The 24945-nt window shown below is 42.9% G+C and overlaps 2 protein-coding genes across 2 annotated transcripts; both read left to right on the top strand.

Annotated features, from left to right (window-relative positions):
• Positions 1 to 2271: 2271 nt before the first annotated feature.
• LOC106742200 lies at positions 2272 to 6863 on the top strand. Its single transcript, XM_014614932.1, has 2 exons — positions 2272 to 2421; positions 6564 to 6863. Exons 1-2 carry the CDS (start codon positions 2272 to 2274, stop codon positions 6861 to 6863), a joined length of 450 nt encoding a protein of 149 aa, XP_014470418.1.
• A 9462-nt stretch (positions 6864 to 16325) lies between these two features.
• LOC106742194 lies at positions 16326 to 24581 on the top strand. The gene is made up of 4 exons (XM_014614919.1): positions 16326 to 16427; positions 18503 to 18693; positions 21288 to 21410; positions 24413 to 24581. Exons 1-4 carry the CDS (start codon positions 16326 to 16328, stop codon positions 24579 to 24581), a joined length of 585 nt encoding a protein of 194 aa, XP_014470405.1.
• The last annotated feature ends 364 nt before the right edge of the window (positions 24582 to 24945 follow it).

Here is a 24945-nt window from a genome sequence, read left to right as displayed (position 1 = left end):
CGTTTTGACTGAAGAGAACGGGATTTTATTTGCTCGGGAACAGAAGTTTATTCGGTTTGGGGGTAGAATTCGGTTATAAGAGTCGAATTTGATTCATAAGTACCAGAACTTCCGTTTCCTTCAACCGAAACATCTTCGGTTTGCTCATCGTCAGATAAATTCAACCTAACTTCCGCCGTGTAATGTTTGCGAATTCGCGAAAGTCTTTAACTGAGGACCGAGGAAGCGGGCAATGCTAATTCTCCTCTTCGAGATGCAGATTCTTTATCCTCGGCTAAATAGTCACGAGCAAACCGACACTGATTAGTCGTGTGGCGAGCGTAAACATGTGTCTCGTTTTGCATTCGGTGCCCGAGGTGGCCGCGGTAGCCGAGGCGGAGGATTCCGTGTACGTAACGAGGGTGAGTTTTATGGGGTCGTTCGGCCGCTGTAATTCAATTTAACGCCGACATCGCGGACTCGGTTTACGAAGATTCCAGGATGTTGCAAGATTATACGAGCGCATGGCCGACCGATTTCTTTCGCGAAACGCAATCATTTTCCCTCGTTTCGCGAAATTCGAGAGAGAATTAAGCGAATTCACGCGTTTTCCCCTTAAATCCTCAACACATTTGTATCTGATTATTTAATTAACATTAAACATTTTTTTTCTCAGTGTATTGAAGCGCAATAGAATCGACTTATCGAATAATTATTTATTTAAATGTGAAAACCTCGAAAAAAAGAGATCGTATCAGCACTCCTAAGAAATCACATTAACAAAATGTCATGTTATTTTTCAATTTTGTATAACTCGAAATGTGTACAGTTGAATGAAATGTCAAATAACGAACGAAATACGAAAAAATGTACATATATTTGTGTGATAATATATATAATTATAATATATAAAAATTACAAACTATAATACGTAGTTTTCCTCGTGGTCTTTGCATGCAAGGAGACACGTTAAATAATATGCACATGGAAAATTATCCGTTATTAAATCGTACGTAAAGGGGTTAAGCCGATATATGTATTAGAATTAATTATGTATTAATATTAATTACATATTAGAGTTAATTACATATTTTTTATTTTATTTTTATTTTATTGAAATTACGTTAAAGGGTTAAGCTGATATATGTATTAGAATTAATTAGCTACGTATTACAATTAATTACATATTTTGTATTTTATTGAAATATGTAACAATGATAAATTGAAATACGTGGTTTTCCTCATGGTGTTTGCATGTAAAGAGACGCGGTAAATAGTTAAATAGTATAACACGTGAAAAATTACCCGTAATTAAATTGTACATCAAGGAGCGGAGCCGACATGTATATTAAAATTAAAATAATAATTAAATTAATTATATATATGTACGTATTAGAATTACATATTTTTGTATTTTATTCAGACATATAAAAATTACAAACTGAAACATGTATGTTTTCTCGTAGTCTTTGTACGCAAGGTAAATTGTACGTGAAAATATTAAGCCGATATTATAAGTATTATAATTAATCATGCACGTATTAGAATTAATTACACATTTTTCATTTTATTGAAATATATGAAGATCACAAACTGAAATATATAACAGACTGAAACGATTTTCCTCTTGGTCTTTGCGTGCATGCAGAGGCTATACAAAGGTAAACAGTATGCACATGGAAAATTACCCGTAATTAAATCACCCACCAAGAAATTAAGCCCCGAGTCTCGTCTTTGAAGAATAAAATTCATCATTTTTACAGCGAGAACAATCGATTACCGGCGTGTTCGTAGAGCGAAGCACACGCGATGCTCTCATCGCTCGGTCTTTCGCACGTGAAAAAAAAAGGGGGAAAAAAAAGAGAATCGAGCTCATTAACAAAGGCACGTCGTATTCGTGCATTTTCATGGCGATCCGTGTGTGTTGTGTAACGGCGTTATCGCGGCAGCTCAAATATTTGTTCGAGCTGTGAGTGCGCGCGCGCGCGCTCTCGTCGATGCGCGACGAACGCATTACGAAAATGCGGTCATTATGTATGCGTTGTCGGTGGGAATTACTCGACGCCGTTATATAAACGACACAGGGCTTTCGCACCCGAGGCGCGTGCGATTCGGCTGTGACTTCGGCAATGGCGCAAACATTTGCGTTGGGGTGTTTAACGGTTCGCCGCGACACACGGAACGCGACGCCTCAAACCAATCCAGTTCGCCGCCTCACGGAGTTTGACGTCGTTTAATCGGTCGCCGGAGACCAGGGAGTCCTCGTCGTCACGGCTCTCCACTCTCTGCAAGATGATCAGATCGATCGTTCTTGTTCTGTTTCTACTGCCTCTGTCGATCAGCAGCGAGGAATGCCTGAACAACACCCGCGCGAACTCGCGCGTGGCCTCGCGGCACAAGCTGAAAAGAAGCCTCACTTTCCCCGATACGTCGATGCTTCTGGTACGTAACCGCCGGCCGAACCGGCGTCCAATTCTGCGGATGATTGTGCTCGCCATAATAGGGAAGCCCACGAGTTGAAAAGAAACGATCGGGACGAAGTAATCGTGTCGTTTATTCGACTCGACCGAAGCACCGGGTGTAAAGTAACTTTTGGATATCGCGCTAACGAACGTCGAACGAATCGGTCAACTGAAATGTATTATGAAGGAAATGGCAATTAAGTAAAGATAATGTACAAGAAATCAATAGAAATTAGGAGGTGGAAAATTGTGAAAAATGCATTATGCAATTATGGAAAGAATATCGCTTACGCCGAATGCCGATTTCTCAGCCGGTTCTGAGGATGACTTTCGTTAAATTGATTGATCGAATTAATCGATGAATAATAAGAAAAAATACTTAATTTGGCTTTCGAATTACCGCCGAGTTGCCCTTGTTTCGTTTTACTGGAATAATATTTAATATATAATGAAATTAATATATAATATTTAATATATAAATTTTTTCATTGAAAACGAAATTAATTCGTTTAATTAATTCTTTTTTTTTTTTCTATAAAACAACACGGTTTACTCTAGTAAAACATTTTCATTCAAATAAAATCATATTTGATATTAAATAATGTTGTTCATATTAAATAAACTCAAGCTAAGCAAACATATATTACATATTAACATATTACATATTAAATCCAAAGAAATTTTTTTCTTTGTGTATTTATTCGCACAGCGCGAAAACCTAAAATATCACAATAATAAAAATTGCCAACACTAATCTTTAACTCTATAGTGTAATTTGCCGTTTAACCACAATCGACAAGTTAATAATTTCTAATTACGTTAAAAACATAAAGTAGGTAATATATGACTGGCAGCAGTTTTAAATCGTTGATTAAATTAATCAGAGTTCGACGAAAGTCACCCTATATATGTCAACTTCAACTTTTTCTCAATATTCTGTATTCGGAAGAAAAGAAGGAGGATTAATTAATACTCGTCCCAGCGAATTTTCTGCGAACTACATTGAGAAAAAATATTTAAAAAAGTTATTTGTAGGATATAAAATTAATTTCACAGAGAAATAAGGTTTATTTCACAGAAATAAGATATATTTCAGAAATCTGGCGTATTTCACAGAAATGAACTTAATTCTCCAGAAATAGATTTTTAACTACTTTTCTCAATGAGACAAAAATATTTAAAAATTTATTCGCGGGATGTAAGGTTTATCTAATTCACAGAAACAAATCTCATTTCAGTGAAACAAACCTTATATCCCGCAGATAAATTTTTAAACACTTTCTTCATCAGTGCATTCATGAACACTTGATTCATTCATTTCAGCGGACGAGCAGGTGGGTAGCGGGTTTACTTTAACATTCTCACTTGCGCATAATTCCAATGCCCAATCGTGTTCGTGCATGTATCCTCCTACGGCCAATTTTCCGTTCAATTTTCCGCGACAGTTTCGCGTTTTCGCGCGCTGCACTCTCCGACGTTTCGCCCTTTGACTGAGCGGCGTGAAGAAAATCGAGCGGTCGCAAAGTTCGTTACTCGCCTCGAGAGTACGAGCGCGTGTTTTGTGTTTTTCGGCAACGCGCTTAATTACATCTCTCTCTCTCTCTCTCTCTCTCTCTTTCTCTCTCTGAGTTTATGCCGGCATAAAATTATTAGACTCTCATCTCGACGGCCGGACACGAGCATGTAGCGACAACGCGGTCTTTCGTGGTTCATTCAATTTCCACGACAGCTGACGGAGAAGAGCGGCCGCGCGCACGTGCGGAGACGGAGCGCCGCGGACGCGACATGTGCCGGGGCGCATATGAATTTCGATAAAACCGCGAATTTCCAACGGAGAATCGTGCCGAGCGGCGTCTGCCGGTGTCTGGCGAGGACAGTTTAACGAGATTCGTCCTGGGTTTTGTACGAGATGAAAAGCGTTTTTACGTCGCGGCGCGAGACCCCGACCAACGAAATCGATACATTCCACGGGCTGCTGACAGATCACCGGCTGTTCCCTGTGACGCACAAGAGAGATAGATAGAGAGATTGAGAGAAAGAGAGAGAGAATGCAGAACTAATCGAGGACTTAAGTCGGAAAATGGAGTTTCGACAACGTCACGTTTTAAAAGCCTTTCGAGTGGCGAGTAAATATATATTTTTATTTATTTCGGACTTTCCCGAGAGTCTCGGATCGGCCAGTGTCACGCACGTGTGTGTATGTGTGCGTGTGATTCTTTCTTTTTTTTCTTTTGATTTTCGGAATCAGATCTCGAGGGCTTCGGATACATATACATATATCCGTGTTACACGGTATCATCTGGAATGTACATAAGAAGGCAGTCACGTGCGCTCGATGTTAATGAGATTTTTATTACGTGGCTCGCCAGGTCAAATTTTCTTTCATCTTTATTTCAAGTCGCATTAACTTATAAATATTATCAGCGGTGCTACAAGTGCACTACTTCTTTGACCTAGTTTTGTATGCTAGTCCTGTTGCTCCACGTGTTTGCGTTTTTGTTCTACTATAATCCGTTTGATTCAAGTGTCTTTGAGATTGGATTGGCGAATCAACTAAATTATATTGCAGATATTTCGTTGCTCTCCAAAATTTGCTTTAGATCTTCCTGCACACCCAAATAAAATTATTCGCTCACGTTGCTTCAATTTGGACATTCTAATTTTAAATGTGGAAGCTACATTTATTCGGGGTAAATGTAAGTGTTAGCATACGTAATGCGCGGATAAACCGCTTTCGGCAGCGTGAATTGAAAGTAGCGTAAAAACGGTCCGTGTTGAATATCAACACCATGAGCTGATATCAATATAAGCATTTGTTACAATTGTATGTTACAACGGCATTCTTTCTAACGTAGACACGTATAATTATGTATAATCGCACGCAGTCACACAGAGAGACAAAATTCACATATAATCGCTTTAAAGAGAGACAGGTCGTTTAAAAACGTAATCGTGAATCTCGAAACGCTAAAAACAATCCAAACACGTAACAACATAGAATTTTATTAAAATTTCATATTACCACCATGCTTGGATTTCTTTTCCACATTTCGAGATTGTTTTGACTCTTGGACGCCCGGTTCCTCTTTCATTTCTTTATTACACGTAAACGCTAAAAGGAATTAAAACATACAATAACACAGAATTTGATTTAAATTTCATATCATTACATATTTCGATTTCTTTTTCATATTTCAGCATCCACGTTTAGGCCCATAAACGGCCCTCTTTAATCCCTCTTTCATTTTTTGATTGTATATCAGAGGGCCTTTATTTCAGTTAAATTTATCATCGTTTTTCCCGAATCTATAATGAACCTTTCGTTCATGTTTCTCGATAGCGCTGGACGGTGGTGGTGTACGTTGTCAAGAGTTAGAGAGAGAGAGAGAGAGAGAGAGAAATAGAGAAAGGTGAGAGGGGGGGGGGAGGCATAAGCATTCGTGTCGGAATTACGCTCGCGATCAATTACTCGCACATAATGTGGGCTGCCGGCGCATTGTTTGCAGGCAAGCCGGCGAGCCAACCAGCCGGCCGGCCGCGAAAGAAATATACCGCGCGTCGGTCTCCTTTTTTCCCGGCAGCGCGTGCATTTTCGGGCCGACCCGAACCCGGGTGCTACCTACCTACCTACCGGGGGATTCGATCGTGTTCGCCGCCGCCATCCAGATTCTCCGGGGCAGCGATTCTACGCGGAAATTTGCGGTTTTATCGGAAATTCATACGAGAGAGGCGGGCCGCGTGCGCTCCGCACGAGCCTGGCGCGGAAATTGGATCAACTTCGTCGTACGATCATCCGGAATCTCCCGCCGTGGTCCATCGCGAGGGTGTATTCATCGCGGGCCGGCGACTTTCGCGCTCGCTCGTCCGAATTTGATCACGCTCTCTCGCTCGCGACTCCGAAATATTATCACTGATTCGGCGCTGGGGAGGTTTCCCCGGCGGGCGGGAAAAAATAATCGAGAGAGTCGACGGATATACCCCCGAATTGGGCCGGCGGGGTCGCTCGCTCGCGAGTCTCTCCGGCGAGCATTCCCGGAAACATTTCACCCTGAGCGAGGGCGGGAGCGCGTTATTGCATTTCCCCGGTGCGCGCTCGCTACTCGCTATCTCGCGCTTTTACAGCTGATTTTCGGTCTGGGCACTCCGCTGCAGCTGGACCGCGAGAGCGTGATCGTGGGTGTGTTTGCAAAAATGCAGTACACCTTGCCGAGCAACGCCACGGATTTCACGGAGCCGGGGGTGTATTACACGCGGGCGAGCGGCAGCAGGTGGAGCTTCTACAAAATGTTCGAGAAAGTAATGGCCATGTACGGCTTTGGTGGCAAAGAGTGTTTACTGAGGGCCATCTGCGAGGTCGCCTACGTGCCATTCGACGTTCAGCACGGTTTGCTGGGACAGTTGGTGCAGACTTTTCTCAGGTAAATGAAGATAACGCGTCGTACGCTCGAGTACACTCCTTCCCCCCTCCCCCCCTCTCTTTCCCAACACATATATACACATATATTTAGATATATACACGGACGAGTGTTACATTTGAACTTTGCGTCTCCCCGGTCGCGCACGATGGAGGAAAAGGTCCCGCACAGGTCGCAGCGTCAATCACGAGCGGGAAAAACGTAGCGCGGATGCGGCGACGGTATTTAATAAACATCGCGTCAAACCACCCCCTCGCCGGCCCGCGGGGAATTTCCCGATAACCATATTCGCGACTTTCCCGATATTTCCGTCGTCTCCCGGATCTACCTGCGTACGTACAGGCGGCGTCGTGTACGCCGTTCCCGGAGATAAAAAATTACAATTTTTGGCCTTACATGCGCGCACGCAGAGAAGGGGCTTCCTTGAGTTTGATGAGGTTTCTTCAACCGAAACAAATTTGTCTTTTGGAACGGAGCGGACGAATGAATGATTCAACATAGAGGATTGCTTGGTTTCTCAAATAATGTAAATGTCTTTACGTCGAATAACATAGTTTTTTTTGTATTTTTATTCAAACATTACTATGGTTGTCACAAGCAATAAATTATTTTAAGGAAGGAAATTATTTTAAGGAAGTGACGTTATTATGTTAGAAAAATATTAAAGAACTTCTTTGTTTCTTTGTTTCGGCGGAACAATATTTAATATACACGCAGTTTTCAAGTTTTTAAGAAGAACCGTTTTCTCCCTGATTTTCCTGCAAATTTCTGTCTCATGGGCACAAAAATTCGTTTAGAAGAATTCACGTATGTGTTCGGTGAAAATCTTCCACATTTACTTTCCTCCGTAAGAGAGATAAGAAAGCCCGAAAAATTCGCGGAAAAATGAGGAGAATACGGTGTTTTTCCCGCAAACTTAAACATTATAAATTTACATATAACGAAGTATATTTTTTCATTGAAAACCAAATTAATTGCTCTTTAAATAACACCGTCTCTCTCGGTTAATTTTCTTACTTAAGTCTTACCGCCTTTTCTGTGTGACATGCGGTTCTATAAGGCTGGAAATCGTGTGCTGAAAAAAGGATTCGGTAACAATTGCCAAGATTTGATTAAATAATCTCAATCAAATTGTTCGCTTACTGCAGCCACAAATCATTTAGTACTACATACTGTATTGTAGTACCATATACTGTATACAGCTATGTAATTACGCAGCTAAACCAAGTCGGCGCCATGTACTGTATACATTATTTGTATGCAGTATATGGTATTACTGATTTCTTTTCCAACCTGATTTATTTTCCAAAAGTAACCAAGCGATTTAGCTGAGACTGTTTAACCAAATCTTGACAATTCTTACCAAATCCTTCTTTCGATGATGATACGTCGTACATAACGCCGTACGTACCGTACGTACGTACACGCGTACCGCTATAATTTTTCGCAGCTATCGTATACCGATTCCATGGGATTCCAGGCCCTCCAGTACACAGGAGGAATACGACGAGTACGGCGATCGGGAATACCAGGCGGCCGAGCGGCTGGGCGAGCAGGTGGAGGGCGAAAACTGCCACGCCCTTTATCCGGAATGCCGCGGAAGTGTGTTGGACGTGTTCTCAGCGTTGGTCGCGTGAGAAAACCCAATGGAAATTAGCCGGGATGGCTGCCGGGTCTGCTAATGAGTCTCGATAAATACGTCGGGGGAAAGAATTGGTCGCGAGTGTGCGAGCGACCCGACGCTTTCCGGGCGCGCGCTCGAGAGAGACACGGGTATCTCGTAGCCGTAGTTGAACTTTGACACCGTTCTCGCCTGGCTGGCGAGAGAACGAGATTCCCGATCACGAATAATCCATCTGCACTCGACGTTTCGTCCCGTCGTTCCTCCTCCGATGGAGAGAAGCCGGCGAAAGCGCTTTCTTGCAACTCGCTCCTTCTCTCACCGTTCGTTCGTTCCTTCCCTATTGGCATTCCTTTCCTTCCCCGATTCCGAGTTTCATTTTCCTAAAAGTGCGCCGAAGAAACACGGAGTTTCGCCGGCTGGAATGCCGGTATTCGATATTAAAGAATCTTCGGTATTCGCTGCGCCGGCCTGCTCAAGTTTATCGCGGTTTTTCCGTTACTTCGGGGATGCCCCCGAATAATCAGCCGAAGGAAAAACTCGCCGAAAGTTTCCCGCTTTCGCGGAAAGGCGACTATCGCTACCTTTTTCTTTCCCCTTTCCTTTTTCTGCTGCATGCTAAGATAACGCTCTTCTTGACATTTCCTTTTTTTCCGATTGGGGAGACCCGGTTTTCGCGAAAAGGAAGGAAAGAGAGAGAGAGAGAGAGAGAGAGAGAGAGAGAAAATACGGTGGAGCAGAGCATCGATTAGCTTCGTAGGACGTTGAATTGCGCGAAATCGCAAGTCCAAATTTGTAGTAATAAAAGAAGATGCATTTTAGACGATTCAGGAAGCACTCAGGGATCATTGATTTCACCTTTTTCTTTCTCTTAATTTCACTTGCTGAATCCGAAAATCATAGCCAAAATAGTAACTTAGTCTTAGTATCCGGCAAAAAATTTGGGGCACATTTTAAGCAAAAGAAAGTAACGGTTGATTTTATCACTTTGCCGCAAATTTTTCCCAATATGTTTTAATTAAAACCGTGACTCTGACTGCAGAATAAAGAAGATTTCGTAATCTTCCTCGAAGATTTTTATTGTAAAGCGTTTATGAAGCGGAATATTATGTATTGCGTTAAAGCCCACAGCTAAACCAGTAAAGTTAGTAAAAATACAATAATTGAAAATTGAATAAATATCTCTGACATAAAATGTACATAACAAAAATCAATCTCGCGAAAAATTATTGTAAACAAATTACTAAATATCGACGTAAAAGAAAACTGATTAGGAGAACAAATTACAGAAAAGAAGTTCTTATTTAGAAACTTATCTAATTAGAGAAGTTAACCTTTTGACAGCTAATCTTACTTCCTCGCTTCTTGAAAATTTGTAGTACACGTAACATGAACCATAGATTTTCAGTGCTGGTGGTGAATTTCAGTGAAATATACTGCTGGAGGCCCGCTTGCTCCAATCCGTTTGTATCTATGCGAATAAGATGATTCCGACATTTCGAACGCCCAATGACGCTCTTCTATTTATATCTAGGATCCCATTTTGTGAAACTCAAACCTATTCGATATATCGTTCTTAATCCTTTGTGTTGGCGTTTAAATTGACACTCAGAGAGAACGAAAGCACACATTACATTACGTGGCTGAGACGTGCTAGGCGATTTTGGCTGGTAAACAGTAGAACGTCTGGGAGATGTGATTCCGAGGCAAGGGGTTAATTTAGTTTGTGCGTGCGTGTGCGATAGGGCACGCACGCACATACAAACACACACACACACACACGCACGCACACACACACACAGAGGCACATATATATGTTTCCAGTAATGATGCGCATTGTAACCGCATCCGCATCTATGCGTTGTGCATGTGGTTGTCGGCTAATTATTAGATAATAGGCGTATTAGATAGTTAATTATTAATCGAGATGATAGATAATACATATATAAAATATCAATATTGAATCATATAATATATATAAACCTGTATATGTATAATTAACTAAGAAGGCGAATGTTAGAGAGACACCCTTATCTTTTCGAACACATTGTGTACCTGAGGAGGATGAAGAAAATACATAAGTCTGGGAACCTGAGGAGGAACCTCCGAGAAACTCAATTAATTTTAGATCCGCATCTTCGAGATAAGTTAAACAAGTATGAATAAATCCTCTATGATTGAGGACCTCTTCTCGTCGGATCGTTGGAAGAGCCGGTACGAGAGCCCGAGTCGCGAGTGTTAGTATTTAAGTGCCACACTCCGCGGTACGCCGTACGCCGATCGATCGCACTGATCGTCGAATTTCGGATAGACGATCTAATTAGCAATTAATACGTTGAGTACCGATCACGAGTGACTTCGTATCGCTCGCGTGCGAAAAGAATTCTCTGTTCTCCTCCAGATAACTCTGCACAAGATTTTTTCGCGGGAATCAATTTTTATTGCGAATTTTGCCGCGAATAATAAATATAATTGTTCATTTAACAATGATAATAAGTATAATTAATTAGTATAATAGATGATAATAAATACAATTAATTATAGTGATATATTAATGATAGATAATTATAAATATATAATTAATTAGCCTAGTAGATGACAATAAATATGATTAATTAGCATGACAGACAACAATAATAATAATAAATATGATTAATTAGCACGTATCAAATGACACGTTGATTCGAAAGCGACGTGGGGAACAGAGTTCTCCAACGTCGCCGCGGCAGTCGCTTGTTAACAACGGACGATTCGACCTTCTCCGAAGGAAGAAGAGCTTTTCAGTCTTTCGCCCTTTTTTTCGGCGACGAGAGAACAACACCGCGACTTCTTCGTCTTTCCTTCGTCGCTCCTCCGGTTCTTCTTTCTGGCTCGAATATTTCGGCGCTCTCGCAAGATCCCGAAGCGTGCCTCTCTTGCTTCTCATTCGGCAGGATACGGCTTGTCCTTGGAAGCGGTCGTGGTGAATAAAAACGATTTACTGCCGCGATATCCAACGTCGATATTTTCTCCCCGGGAGGAACTACATAACGCGCGTATAACACGAGAAATTGCCGAAGCAACGTCATTCTTGCCGCTCGAGGAGCGCGACTCAACGATACGAACGATCCTATCGGCGCGATTCGCTCGCAGAGTTCCGCTCGCTCGTCGCAGCCCGGTGGATTAGAACGGCCGTACTAATTAATTGCCGCGAGTCCGATTCCGTTTCGTTTCATCCTAATTGTATGTATCCTCCTCGTCATCGCCGTCTCAGCCACGAGATTCCTTTCCGATTCGGCGGGCACCCGCTGACGAGGAAAGAGAAAGAGAAGGTGAGGGAAGGGAAGAAGAAACGCAAGGAAAACCTCGAATCTTCCTCGCCCCAGCATCGTCCGGACCATTCGAGGGCGACCTCGCGACCTTTTGCGGAGAATCAATTTCAGGAGCGAGAGAGGAAGAGAGCCCGGCGGGGGAGGGAAGGGCCGAGTCTTATAACCCGCGCACAAATGCACACACTCGCTTGCGCAACCACGCGGACATAAAGTTACGCGGCGTATCTCGTTCATGTCGGTCATGAAAAGTGCTCCTTTTCTTCTTCTTTTTCGCCGATGTATCTGAATTATTCGCCGCTACCAGCACGGAATTACCCGGAGTCGGAGTTTCGATGCCGCTTGGTGAATCGCCCTCGGGTTCTGCTTTGGCGCTCACGGGTCAGATTGACCCAAGTGGAACATTAGGATCTCACGGTTGTTAAATCTTGAAAATTATTGCACGTATTAACACATATTGTTTCACTTCTTCCTATGGGGAATCAACGTACTGTCTTCGCTTATATCTTGAAAATTATTTATTTACAAAATGGCGAATGCGATCGATTCTTCAAATGTATCTTTTTTCGAGCTCATTTTGCTATTTTAGTTACTGTCTTGTGAAATTCAAGGTTTAACGCAGGGTCAACATTTCGACCTCGGACAACGAATTGTCAATTTCGGAGCGGCCGGTATTGAAATTTTATTTCCGATCGCGAGATCTCCTCAATGATCTCATTTGTCGGCGGGGTCTCTCGCACGGTAGCTGTAGTTCGACGCACTGTATTTTTCATATGGTAATGTTAAGAACCGGGAATTTTCGGGATTTCATATCGCATTTGTGAGACGCTATTTTCCGCTGTCTGTCAAAGAAACTCTTGCTATATAATTCGAGAATCAGTTGCGGGGGAAACGAGAAGAAGAGATAAAGAGCGAAAAACGGGAGAGAGAGAGAGAGAGAGAAAGAAAGAGATAGAGAAAACGAGAGCTAGAGAGAGGCGAGGACCGAGGGGGAGGGGGGAGGGGGATTCTAGCTGACAGAAATCCCCGCTTGTCTGCAGCGCGACGGTAGTGAAGGAAGCAAACGCGTCAAGGGATATTGCTTATCCCTTTACTCGGTTAATTTTCCCTTGCAGTTTCACTCAGCGCGGTACTCGCGAGCAGCGCGGAATATAGTTGCGCGCGTGTGTTTTTCGCATTTACAAAGGGCTATATATTGTTGCCGAAACGAAGTTGTTGCATGTCGTCCGTCCGACACATTTTGAGGGGCTTTGCAGATTGCACATGGTGCACGCCACATATAAAGGCGCAAACTAAATAACGTGACGGCTACGTACGTATATATATACGTACATGCACACGAGAGAGATACCTGGAGTCGCGGAATATCGCGGAATAAGTGTCGACGAATATGTGCTGGTGCACAAAAGCGAGACGGAGTCAATAGCATCGGCCATTTATTATGTGTGTTGTTTCGCGATAACTAATATTAAGCGTGACTGTGTATTTTCCGTTATTGAGTTCAATTGTATGCGCTCAACGGCGTTCACGTTGCGTCAACGTTTGACGATTGCTTCTGTGTGATCGCATGATAAAGGATTAACTGCGGATCACTATGTCAAACAGAAATTGTAATTAGAGAGAGAGAGAGAGAGAGAGAGATACCCGTATTAATAGTTGTGACTTGGAACTTGTCTCACGTGAGATACTCAGGTATGTTTGAATGTGTCTGAATTTGAAGTCGAATTTGAATTTTTTCGTTAAACTGTACAATACACGTGAGATATTACATTTGCAATCGCGATTGGACTGGAAAATTCATATCTAATTCGCAAATCAGATCTGAACGTTTCATTCGGAGCAAATTTCAAGTAACGATCGCAGGTGTAATGTCACATACTTGGCACGATTCGAATGAAAATCTCACGCGGAACAAGTTTAACATAACGACTGTTAATTCGAATACCTGTATTTTATAATTGTCACTTGAAACTTGCCTCGGGCGAGATATTCAAACTTGAATCTCGAGAAGAGTCAGATGCGAATTCTTCCGCTGAATCTCCATTGCAAATGTAATATGCAATTGTCACGTATACATTACACGATTCAAGTGATAAAACTCAAATCCAGCTCTAAATTCAGATTTTCGTGCCTCACGTGGGACGAGTGTTTCAAGAAGCGACTATTAATCCGGCTCTTGGTCTTCCAAAGAGGCGACTGTCAATAATTTTATGAACCGTGAAATTGTGTAGATCACTAAGAGGAGGTGGAAAGAAGAAAAGACGAAAAGGGAAAGGAGATAGCTTGCCCGTTAAAAATGCGATTGCTCTCGCCGATCGCGTCTCAAATACAGACGATGTTGAAATTTCCGACCTAATGATGGCAACAACCGCAACGCTAATCGCGCTAAATGGCTGGACCGGGTGCGCTGCTAACGACGGCGATGATGTAAATACGATAACGGCGGCGGAATTGGAAAGGACGCACGCGCGAGGACGACGTAACGGCCGAGAGAGCGGACTTTTGCTTCAGATGAGATTTTAATTCAACTTCGGCCGTTAATCACGCCGCTACGGAAACGGAATTAATTAAAGCTGCTTAGCGGGTAAGACGGGCAATTATTGGATTTACAACGCTATCGCCCGCCCGGGATTAAACTGATACGCCCGATGAATCGTTCGATGTCGCCGGCTTCGACGGTCGCGTTGCAACGTCGCCGGCTTGATGCATCGCTATGTTGCCGGGCGTTCTCTCTCTCTCTCTCTCTCTCGCTCCCTCGCGCCTCTAAATTCCTTTCTTTTCATGCATCGCGTGCACGCGCATCCGCGTTTAATCGAACCAGCCGGATTTTTGTTTTCCCCCGCGGCGTATGTTCACAGGTGTGGAGAATAAAAGGTCGATTATTTTTCGGACGTCGGACGAAATATCGACTCGTTCCACTTGCACCACGACGCTCGCACGCACGCTTAATTTTACCTATGTATGCGCGTGTGTATAAATGTATTCGCAATAACAAATGAAGAGCGAGAGGTCCGTACCGTAAGGAGAAATCTGAGCCGAGCCGAAATTTTCCCGGCATTTTCATGCTCTTAAGGATAATTCACGTCTACTTAGATTGCGTTATGCAAAAAGAAATAATTTGCCGGCACGGCAAAATCTGTTGGTTGATATGCGCATTGCAGAATGATTTGTTAAGAATAGAGGAAAATGGGGTTACATCGGTCAGTGGGTAATGCCGGTCACCTCTATATCTCAACTGTGGTCGGTACGAATTGAATTCGGTAAGTTTCTGTTTTCTGCGGAGGGCCGAAGGAAGCATCGGACAAAACACCGCTGTCTTAGCGTTATTCACGGCTGAGCTGTCGCGAAAAGTTTGCTTCGCCGCTTTTCTGATGTATGGATCGCCGCTGAAGAAGCGTCGTAAATCGGTATGTTTAATCACGATAAATTATCGCATTATTTTCTGCAATGTCACTCGAATCTTCTAATATACGGTAAAAGTATTGCTTTTCTGAATTGACGAATCGTTACAACGTGGTTAATCTATTTGCGAAAGTGTAATTCGGATAACGTCGGCCAGTCGATGCTGCAGTGACCGAGATTAAGAATAATGTTCTCATTGTGAAGAATTTGCGAGAAATGATGAAATACGGTTTCGCAGCATATTCTGCGGACTTTCGGCGCACAAAAATCGCACTGGGATACCCCCGATAGGTGTCATTGTAATGTAAATAATAAATAAATAATAAATCAATAATAAATGAATGACTATTTTTCAAGACGTTACGTGCAAAACTTCCGTCATATCTCCTCTTCAATAAATGTGTTCGATTTTCAGAGAAATATATTAAACATCGCTAACCGGCATTACCCTGAAGTCGAAAATCCCCGCGAAATCTCCTTTTTCGTTTTTCCATTTGTCTCTCTGGCGCGTATTATTCTGGAATTTTTGAACCAGTTTGTATTATAGAAAATACCTGTAGGTATTCATTGCATTAAGCGGATCTTGAATTCGACGTTTCTTACCAGTTTTCTGAGTTTAAGCCTTAATTACGAAATTACTTCCGCTCTAATTACGAATAATCGGCTAATTTCGCGAAAATGGCAAAATGATTTTTCTCCGCGTGGAATCAAGATTTTTCAAACCCCGTCTTGTTACTTCAGCTCCTACTGTGTGTTGCAGAAATCGAGATTTAACACGGGGGTAAAATTTCGACTCGGGTATACGGCGGACATCTCGCCGCTCGGGGAAGAGCTCTCGGAGAGACTCTCGCGGATGAAATGTCCAAATTTTCAGCCGCTAATTCCGGATTACGAGCGGCCGCGCAACAGTGGTGAACGCGCGCGCAAACAACAGCCGTCTGTTCGACCGCGTAAACTCTCCGAGTTTCATTATCGTGTTCCTACGAACCCGCCGATACGCGCACTCGGAATAAGAGGCTGTTCACCCGCGGTTCGTTGACCAGTGATCCAATAGTCCGTGCGAATTACTTGGGTACAGAATGGGAACGGCCGTCCGGGTCCGCTGACGAGCCGTCCGCACTTTCGAAACGGTCTCGTCATGTCGCGGCTGCTTTTTTGCCTGTTGGCGAGCCTCGGCCTTTGGACGAATATTTCGCGGTGCCGGGCGATACTGCTGTATCCCGAAGCTACCTTGTATCAGGTATCTTGAAAATTGTCCGCTATTTTCTCCCCCCTCTCTCCCTTTCTTTCTCTCTTTCTCTCTCTCTCTCTCTCTCTCTTGCTCGTTTTGTTTTACATTTCGGCGGTGGTGTTGTCGTTCGCGTTATTTTTACCGCAATTTATTATTTAGAACGGACGGAACTCTCGATTAAATCCGAATTGATTTATCAATCGGCAATCCCCCCTCTTGTCATTGTAAAACGCAAGATGAATTTTAATGAAAGAGGAATCTCTCAAACGTCTCGCAAATCGCTCGGCGCGAATGCGATATCGTGAGAATTTCCCGGCGTCGGATTTCTTTTCACGCTGCTCGCGGATTTCCCACACGGTCGGATTTTGACTACGGCGAAATGTATAAAAAAATATCCCGCGTCCGCCGGCGGGAAGAAATCGCGTGCCAATCGAACAGCGCGCGCCATATAACAGGCCATTAAAACGATATTTAGCCCTGCGCGGGAATTTTCCGTTCGCGCGCGACAAAATACTGGCTCTGTGTGGCCGGGGCATTAAATATTTATCCGCGAGCCCGCGGAGTAATTAGCGAGTCCGCTCCGAGAAAGACTCGTGTTGCGCGCGGGAAGCTGCACAACGGCGGCGAATTCGATCGCGAAAATTAATTTCGTGCACGCAACTCTCCGATTCCTCGTGCGATTAGTGTCCTAGATTTGAAGAGAGAAGCGCAACTGAATCCGATATATCGGAAGTCCGTCGTTATCTTTGCATGGTGATGCTCGGAAACAGGGAGCAAGTAAATGAGAGGAGGGAAATGAATGAAAAAGGAAGGTTAGATTGTAAGAGATTAACCTCGGTAATTAGTGTGAGAATTTTTATTTATTTACTTATTTATTCATTTATTTATTCGTTTACGGGAAATGTCCCAATGCTTTTAAGACAGAAGAAGGAAAACATAATAGGGGATAGGGGCGTAAATATTCGAGGTTGTAATGTGGGACTCGTATTTGTGCTGAAATTGTTGCTTGAAACTAAAACTACGTAGTTAAAACTACGTAGTTACATTCATTAGAAATGTTAAGCTCCGTTTAAGGTCATTCGAGAGCACTAGCGTTAAAATGACGCGTTAAATATAGGCCAATCTTATCCCGGCCGTCCGTATGATCAATTTCAATTATTTTATGAATGCAAATTTTTCATTTATTACCCGAAACAACATACTATACACTTGCGAGAAACCTCACTCCAGCTAATAACACGTCGCTTAACATTATCCACTCACGATAGAGAATATTAATAAAAAACTTCAAGGATCTCGGAAATTTATTCCGCTATTACTAAATCAGATGTTTCTTTTTTTAACTATGATATTATTCCGAATTAATTTAATGACACTCAGGGGGAAATATTTATGTTCTAAAAGGATTATTTAGCGATTTTGTATCCACTGTTGCTCTCAAGACACATATCGAAAAAGCACATGGGCAACGTAACCCTGAAGCTGACTAGCCTTGGTCTATCTTAACGAATATCCTTTTATTAAAATGCGATGTAGCTGCAAGGTAAAACTTAACAAGTTTTTTCGTACGTATATTGTTCGGTGTAACATATTAGTTTTTATGTGTTGAATAGCATTAAGATTAAAGTATGAAACGATAAGTTAATTTTCCGGAAATACATGTTGAGTTCAAATTCATTAGATTGTGTAAAAAATGGCTGTTGGGTCGCAATAACGTCGTCTCGTATTGCAGCCAGTGTGGCAGTTTTGGTGAGAAAGAGAAGATTAGGTGTTGAGCTACTGAGATGCTGAGAACAATTTTTTTTATTTTTAAAGAGATTATTTATATTGTTATATATAGTCTTACACCTCAACACTAGGTTATTTCAGCCACTTTCTCGTCATTTTGTAAAAAATAACATACCTTTCATCGTCCTTTTTGTATAAATACATTGAAGAAAGTCGTGGACGTGAAGAAAAAATGGCGCCTCGGTGACGCGTGATTCCGACCAGCTAATTCAAACAGACCGTCTCTCTGTTGCGCGTCTCTATTTATATCTAGGACTCTGCCCGCGCGCTACAATCCGGCAAAATTCTCCCGACAGTTCACCCTGGGCATCACGGTGCCGGTGGCGATGACAAAGCGGGGCGGAATCGCCTTCAATGCGGGCTTTCAGCTCAACTTCGCCTTACCGTGGAATCTGACGCAGTTCGAGCCGACGGTGATCCCCGCGAGGCACATTAGGGATCTCGAGTTGCAGGACACTTACGTCGCCATCGAGGATCTCTTGAACGAGTGAGTCGTCTCTCTCTCTCTCTCTCTCTCTCTTTGTCTTTGGTTGTATATTTGCTCGGAAGTTCGGCGTTTACTCGAGAGAAACGCACACACACACATATATATATACATATATACCGCTCGATGATTCCGCAAAGCTCCCGAGGAAAGAATAATTTCACGTCGCAAGACGCATTCGGAAAGCACGTCCGTCGAGATTCATCGGCTGCGGATGAGCGAGAGTCGTCGGCCTCGTTATTCCCTCTCGCGTCCGCCTTTTGTCCACTCTCGTACACGCGAATCCCGCGAACAAGCGCGCAATTTTACTCGCACCCCCTCCGCGGCCTCGCGCCGGCCTCACAATGGCCGGCGGTCGAGGGGCGATTTGAATTTCGAATCGGAAGAACAAACGCCGCGCGTTACCGGGCGAAATTGCCCGATGAATCAGTAAACACGGGCGGAAGAGAGCGGGTAAATTCGTAATTAACTTAAACTCCGCCGGACGCGATGGCCGCTCGTCGGAATCATATTTCTGNCTGTCCTGCGTCGCGCCTACGGGCGAAACTTCGCCCTGGGAGCGTTGTTTGCGAAATTACGAAAGCGACGATCGATGACGAGCGGGCGATACCGGGCGCCGCGAACGCGACAAAGGGCGCGCCTCCCTTCGATCCGTATCATTCGCGCGCCCCTCCGCCCTACGTGAGCCCTACGAGTGTCGCCATTCGCAGGATCAAAGGACGGCCGGGGTAAAGACGGGGCCTCGAACATAAATTAATTGGGACATAAGGCAATTACTCCGCCGGGATGCTAGATGGAGCGCCGTGCAGGGCCGTACGGAACAATGGGGGAGCCCGACTCCCGCAAGCCCTTCGCGATCCAGAGACGCACGATCGATGAGACAGAAGGAGACGGCAATCTCGCGCATTAGAGCTGAAAAGGACGTTTCCAACTAGCGTTGAAGCCCATTGCGGCCAGTCAGACTTCTATGCCTTTCGTACGTCTGTCGTCCTTTTGCCTTCGAATACTTTGCAGTTCATGCTTGGCGGGAATTAACGGAATGAATAAATAGCACGATAAGAAATTGTTCGTCATAAGAAGAAAACAAGGAAGCAAATAGAACATAATATGCTTAGATGAAGAGAAAAGAATTGCTTCCTGTATTGATTACAGACGACAATAAGGTGGTTCGTGCAAGTTGCCCGTTTGCAGTCGACACACATATATATTAGAGTTCCAAATATAAACAGAGAAACGTAACTGAATTCGATATATCGAAAGTCTGCCATTTTCTTTGCATTGCTGATATTTGGAGCAAGCGAGTAAGGAAGTGAGAAAGAGGGGAGATGAGTAAGGGAGGAGGATTAAGTTGCGAGAGATTAACCTCAGTAATTAATCTAAGGACTATATTCATAGTTGGATCTTATACTTAAGACCGTCTTAAGTTCATCTTCAGATGTTTCGTAGACAATAAAATGAGCCACGCAACATCTGAAGACGAACTTGAGATGGTCTCAAATATAAGATCCGATTATAAATACCGGCTTAAGTGAGAATACTCTTCCCTAATTTATAGTTACTCATTATAATCAGATATATTAGAAAAGGATTTTATTGAGTTATAACATCTAAGAGTGTACAAGAAAAATATTATGACTTACCGGTGTATCGTATGTTTTTAATTGTGGGCAAAAAAATGGCGCTTCGGTCATGTGAAATTCAGTTTGAGCCGTCTGGCCTTTTCACACAGAAAGAGAAGCGCTATCAAGTGAACGTAATTGTCTGTTTTTAACTGTTTAAATCACGCAGTATTTTTACCGATTTAAGTATATTTTAATAACTTGTGTAATAAACACTTACCTGAGCGCAGTAATACATTAACTTGTAAATAAATTACTAAATGTTAGTGTAAAATGTCTCTAAATGTAAAAGAGTACCTAAACAAAACACACGTATGCCTAAAAAACGCCTCCACGACGTGTGTCGTGTGTCGTGACGCTTCTTTCGCATCGAAGGGATCTAATGGTTTCAAATTTGGATCTTATCGAGTTAATATTTCCCAAAGATTCTCAATATTATAAACTTAATATTTGTCGTGATTATTTTAACACACAATTATTTCAACATACAAGTAGTTTATCGTATATATAATCAATTATATTTCTACTTCTCGCGCATATTTGCCAAGAAGTAATGGAGTAACCAATTCACCCGAATCAAGTAAATATTACTTGAACGGCAGCACTTTTTTTCCAACATAGAGCCGAAGTTCACCGCGACATTCGTGCCTTTACGGTCGCGCGAATTCGCTTGCCCGACGACGACGTGCCGGCGGGGTTGTTTCGCAAAAGTCCGCGACGCGAGAGGACTCCTACCCTCCTTCTCCTCCTGCGAAAGATCCCGCTGGCACGCGGACACGCTCTAATAAAATTACCCTCGGCGTCGGATCAAAGTAAAGAGGCCGGAAGAACTAAAGAGAGGCGAGAAGAAGGAGGGGGAGGAACGCGCCATCACCGTCGTCGCTGCCGCCCCGCGAATTGTCGACGGTGAAGCGTAAAACCCGTGTCCATACTATATACCGGCACTGCGAAGATGCTACGATTTAATGTTGACTCTAGACACGGCTGGCGGGACGGCAGGCAGTGCCTTCTGAGGACCATTTGCGAGCTCGCGGAAACGCCTCTCCGCAGGACCCAACGCCGGGAGGACGTTCTCGAGGAAATGATTCACTTAATTTTAACGTAAGTCAATTCCGACGTTTCGGCGCGCGCTCTTTGAACCGCCCCGAGTCGATGCGTTCGCGCACTTTCGGAAACGAGATTTATTATCGAAAGAGTCGCGAGTAATGAATTCTCTCGGAGGGCTCTCTGTCTCTTTCCCTCTCTCTCTCTCTCTCTCTCTCTCCCCCTCTGGCTCTCTCTTTCTGTTGCGTTAACGCTCGACGTTACGCTCGCTACGAATAATATAAAGGATACGTGAGAGGTTCTCGTACGGGAATGTAGAGCTCGGAAAATTCGGGTCAGCAGGACGCGAACGGGCGTGTGTTGTACGTCACTTTCGATTGCTCGTGCGGATTCGAGGATCTTCGTGAGCGAAGAAGAGCGAACAAACGAACGCCGAAATGTTGGCTCTGCGTTAAACTTTTTAACACTATGACACAGTAGAAGTGGACACAGTAGGAACACTATGACACAGTAGCTAAGATTGCAAAATAGGTTCAATTCTGTTGGCGTAATTTATTTCTTTTTATTTTAACTATGTTAACGTCTTCAATTTCCGTCTTCTCTGTCTTTTAACGTCAAAGTTGGTTATTTGGTATAATCTCGTGTGAATTTAACAGTCGAAGTATCGGGAGCGTTTATAGCTTTAAAATAGCATTAAAATGAAATCTGTAGAATTAAAAGTTCGAGGGCGACAGTAACAAGTGTAGTGCTGTCAAGGTAGATTTTTATCAGAGTATGGGCCATCTAAGTAAATTATCCTTCAGAACGTGAAAATGTTGACGCAAGCGTGGCTTTTTTTCAACAGAATACTTGCAGCGTTGACATACGAATAGCGGGACATGTGCCAAATATTTAGTATGTACCGTTAATTGAAGCAAGAGGGTTGTGTACACTTTTATACAATATAGTATGGACACACCACCCTCTATATGAGAGAGTACAAAAAATGAGTTTTTGAAAATAATTTTCCCTTCGAAAAATCAGCGGCGTAATTAAACGAAGATATTTTTATTGTCAAAGTTTTGTTTGTAGAACGTTTTGTGATGTTCCAAATAGTTTACGAGATAAATAAGTGCATGGAATAAATATAATGAATAATAATAAAACGGGTAAAAGTAAATAAAAAGATAAATTGAAAAATGCGAAAGTCTTACTCGAAGGGTGATTTCGCCCCTTCCAGTTGTTTTCTTAGCACATTTCTAAATTCGTTTATTTACCTACCTATATTTATGCTTAAGTTTTCATAAAATCAGAATTTCCGAGTTCGCTTGTAAATGATCCTTTTCGGTACGAAGAAAGTTATGGTATTTCGAGTCATTCGAAGCGAGTCATTCAGTACGTCGTAATTATGTATAAACATTACATAGACGGTGAACACAACGACTCGGAGTCTCTGAAATTTAGTTAACGCGCGCGAATCGGACCCGATCAAATCCGTCGGCGATCTAACGTCTATCGGCAAAATTCTACGGGATGAGATGGTCGGGGGAGGTGGAGGAGCGCCGGGGATGACTATACACCGTGTAAAATATCGCCAGCCGCGCGTTCTATCCCCGGATAACCGGAGCCACGAATTTGCTATTCCAAACTCATCCACGCCCGCGTGTGTTCGAAGGAAATTGCGCCCAAGCTAACACCGGTGCGCTAATTGCGACAAAGTTAGGCGCGTACGTTAAGTTTCTAATGAAAGTGTTTCGCCCGGGCTTTTCCCGCCGACCCGCCTCGCGCTATCCCGGGCGCTTTCCTTTCGCGTTCGGAAGTTGCGCTTCCGGAATTTCTCCCGAAATAACCCCCCGACGAAATGCCAATGCGCGTAATTGCGTGCCCGCTTGATCCCCTCGAGACCCTCGCGACGCCTCGTATGCGCTGCACGCGCGCACGCGTGTAAGCGTATACGCGTTATCGAGTATTTATGCTTTGTAAATTAATACGGCCAGTCATGTAAATTGTGGAAATTTATCCGAAGCGTACGTGAGCAGGACCCGGTGTGTAAATAATTGCATTTGATAAACATTGACACGGATCGCATCGAATTTTACAGCGCGGCGACGACTGTAATTTCAATGCGATAATTATATGCCGTTGTCTCTTTATCTCTCTCTCTCTCTCTCTCTCTCTTTCTCCCTTCGTCCGCTTCGACGTGAGATGCATGGGAAACAGTATTCCCTATTTTTCATTTATTTATTATATTACACGCATGGATATTATGTGTTTTGAATGAAGTCACGCGTTCTGCATTTCCACGCAAAATCCGAAATGAAAGTTTCCGAAGTAACGAACCGAGTCGAAATTTTGGAATTTTGCTTCGCCGGATAGTTGCGCTTACTTCGATTGCCTACAAAGAAAAATAAAACAATCTTATATAAATTAATGATAGATATTCTCATATATAAGCAAGAATGTTATAATATTTTTAGAAGATCTTGAAGTCTTGAATTGAGTGCAAGTCATATTTGCATGAATATAAGTGCAATCAAATCAAGACTAAAAATCTTCTAAGAAGATTATAATATTCTTATATGTGAGAATATCTATTCTTGAATTAAGACTAATTTTCTTCTGTGTATAAAACTTAGTAAACACTTATTTTGGCAATGCTACTTTTGTTAACTTCATTCTTGAACTTTTAATTCTGCAAATTTAATTTTAATGCTACCTTGAAGCTTTGATGCTCTCTCGATATTTCGATTATTAAATTCACGAGTATTCAAGCATAATTTTGACGCTAAAAACAGTAAAAACGGAAATTTCAGACACCATTATGGTCAAAGTAAGAATAAATTTATGTCCTTTGAATTGAATAGAATAATTATGTGGTTTGAACCCATTTTGCTATTTTTTAGCTTCTACAGTATTGTAGAATTCAAAGTTTAACATAGAGCCAAAATTTCGATTCGGAAAGCGCTCGTGTTCGAGGAGAGTGCGCGAGAAGCGGATCGGGTAATCTTCGATGCGGTCGAACGACCTAAGGCTCGACGCGGAAAGCGCTCGAGACGATTTAATTTGAATCTCCCCCACAGGCCGACGGAAGAAAGGTCGGCGGTGGCGATTAATTCCAGTCACCCGAGCGCCAACAAATTGTATCAGGAAGCTGAGCGATTGGGTAGGTCTGGTGGCGATTGCATCCTAACGTATCCTGATTGCATCGAGTCGCCGTTGGAATCGTTTACGGAGATTATATTTCCTTAGAGAATCGAGCCGGTCAAGAGCGAGCCCGACTCGTTTCTTGTCGTTTGAAATATAAATTAATTTATACACACACAGACAGACATGAGCGCGCGTTCACACAAATGTATCGATGAAATACGAAACGATAAATATATAATGTTTGATTGCGTAATATAGCTGGGGAACACGCGGATTTATTTAAAATCGCGTCGATATTGCTGGAAATGCGTGTGTCAATAAACGGAATAATCGCGTTCCCAAGACATCACCGCACTGATGAAAATAAATTCGAATGGGCGTGACTTTTCACGCACGAGAAACCGAGGGAGAGCGGTTTTCAGACGCGCGCGAGAGATTCGCGTTTTATCGCGCGACAATAACGAGA

Source organism: Dinoponera quadriceps, unplaced genomic scaffold (assembly GCF_001313825.1).
Source record: "Dinoponera quadriceps isolate SergipeBrazil2010 unplaced genomic scaffold, ASM131382v1 scaffold3, whole genome shotgun sequence".
NCBI classification, from domain to species: domain Eukaryota; kingdom Metazoa; phylum Arthropoda; class Insecta; order Hymenoptera; family Formicidae; genus Dinoponera; species Dinoponera quadriceps.
Note: the sequence above shows the minus strand (reverse complement) of the source record. Positions and strands in the feature narration are given on the sequence as shown.

Bases quoted from the DNA above. Each gene is read 5' to 3' on its own strand.
- LOC106742200 (XM_014614932.1), top strand. From the start codon at position 2,272: ATGATCAGATCGATCGTTCTTGTTCTGTTTCTACTGCCTCTGTCGATC. The intron at 2,422-6,563 runs GTACGTAACCGC...GCGCTTTTACAG, and splicing joins CCGATACGTCGATGCTTCTG to CTGATTTTCGGTCTGGGCAC.
- LOC106742194 (XM_014614919.1), top strand. From the start codon at position 16,326: ATGTCGCGGCTGCTTTTTTGCCTGTTGGCGAGCCTCGGCCTTTGGACG. The intron at 18,694-21,287 runs GTGAGTCGTCTC...TGTTGACTCTAG, and splicing joins ATCGAGGATCTCTTGAACGA to ACACGGCTGGCGGGACGGCA. The intron at 21,411-24,412 runs GTAAGTCAATTC...TCTCCCCCACAG, and splicing joins ATGATTCACTTAATTTTAAC to GCCGACGGAAGAAAGGTCGG.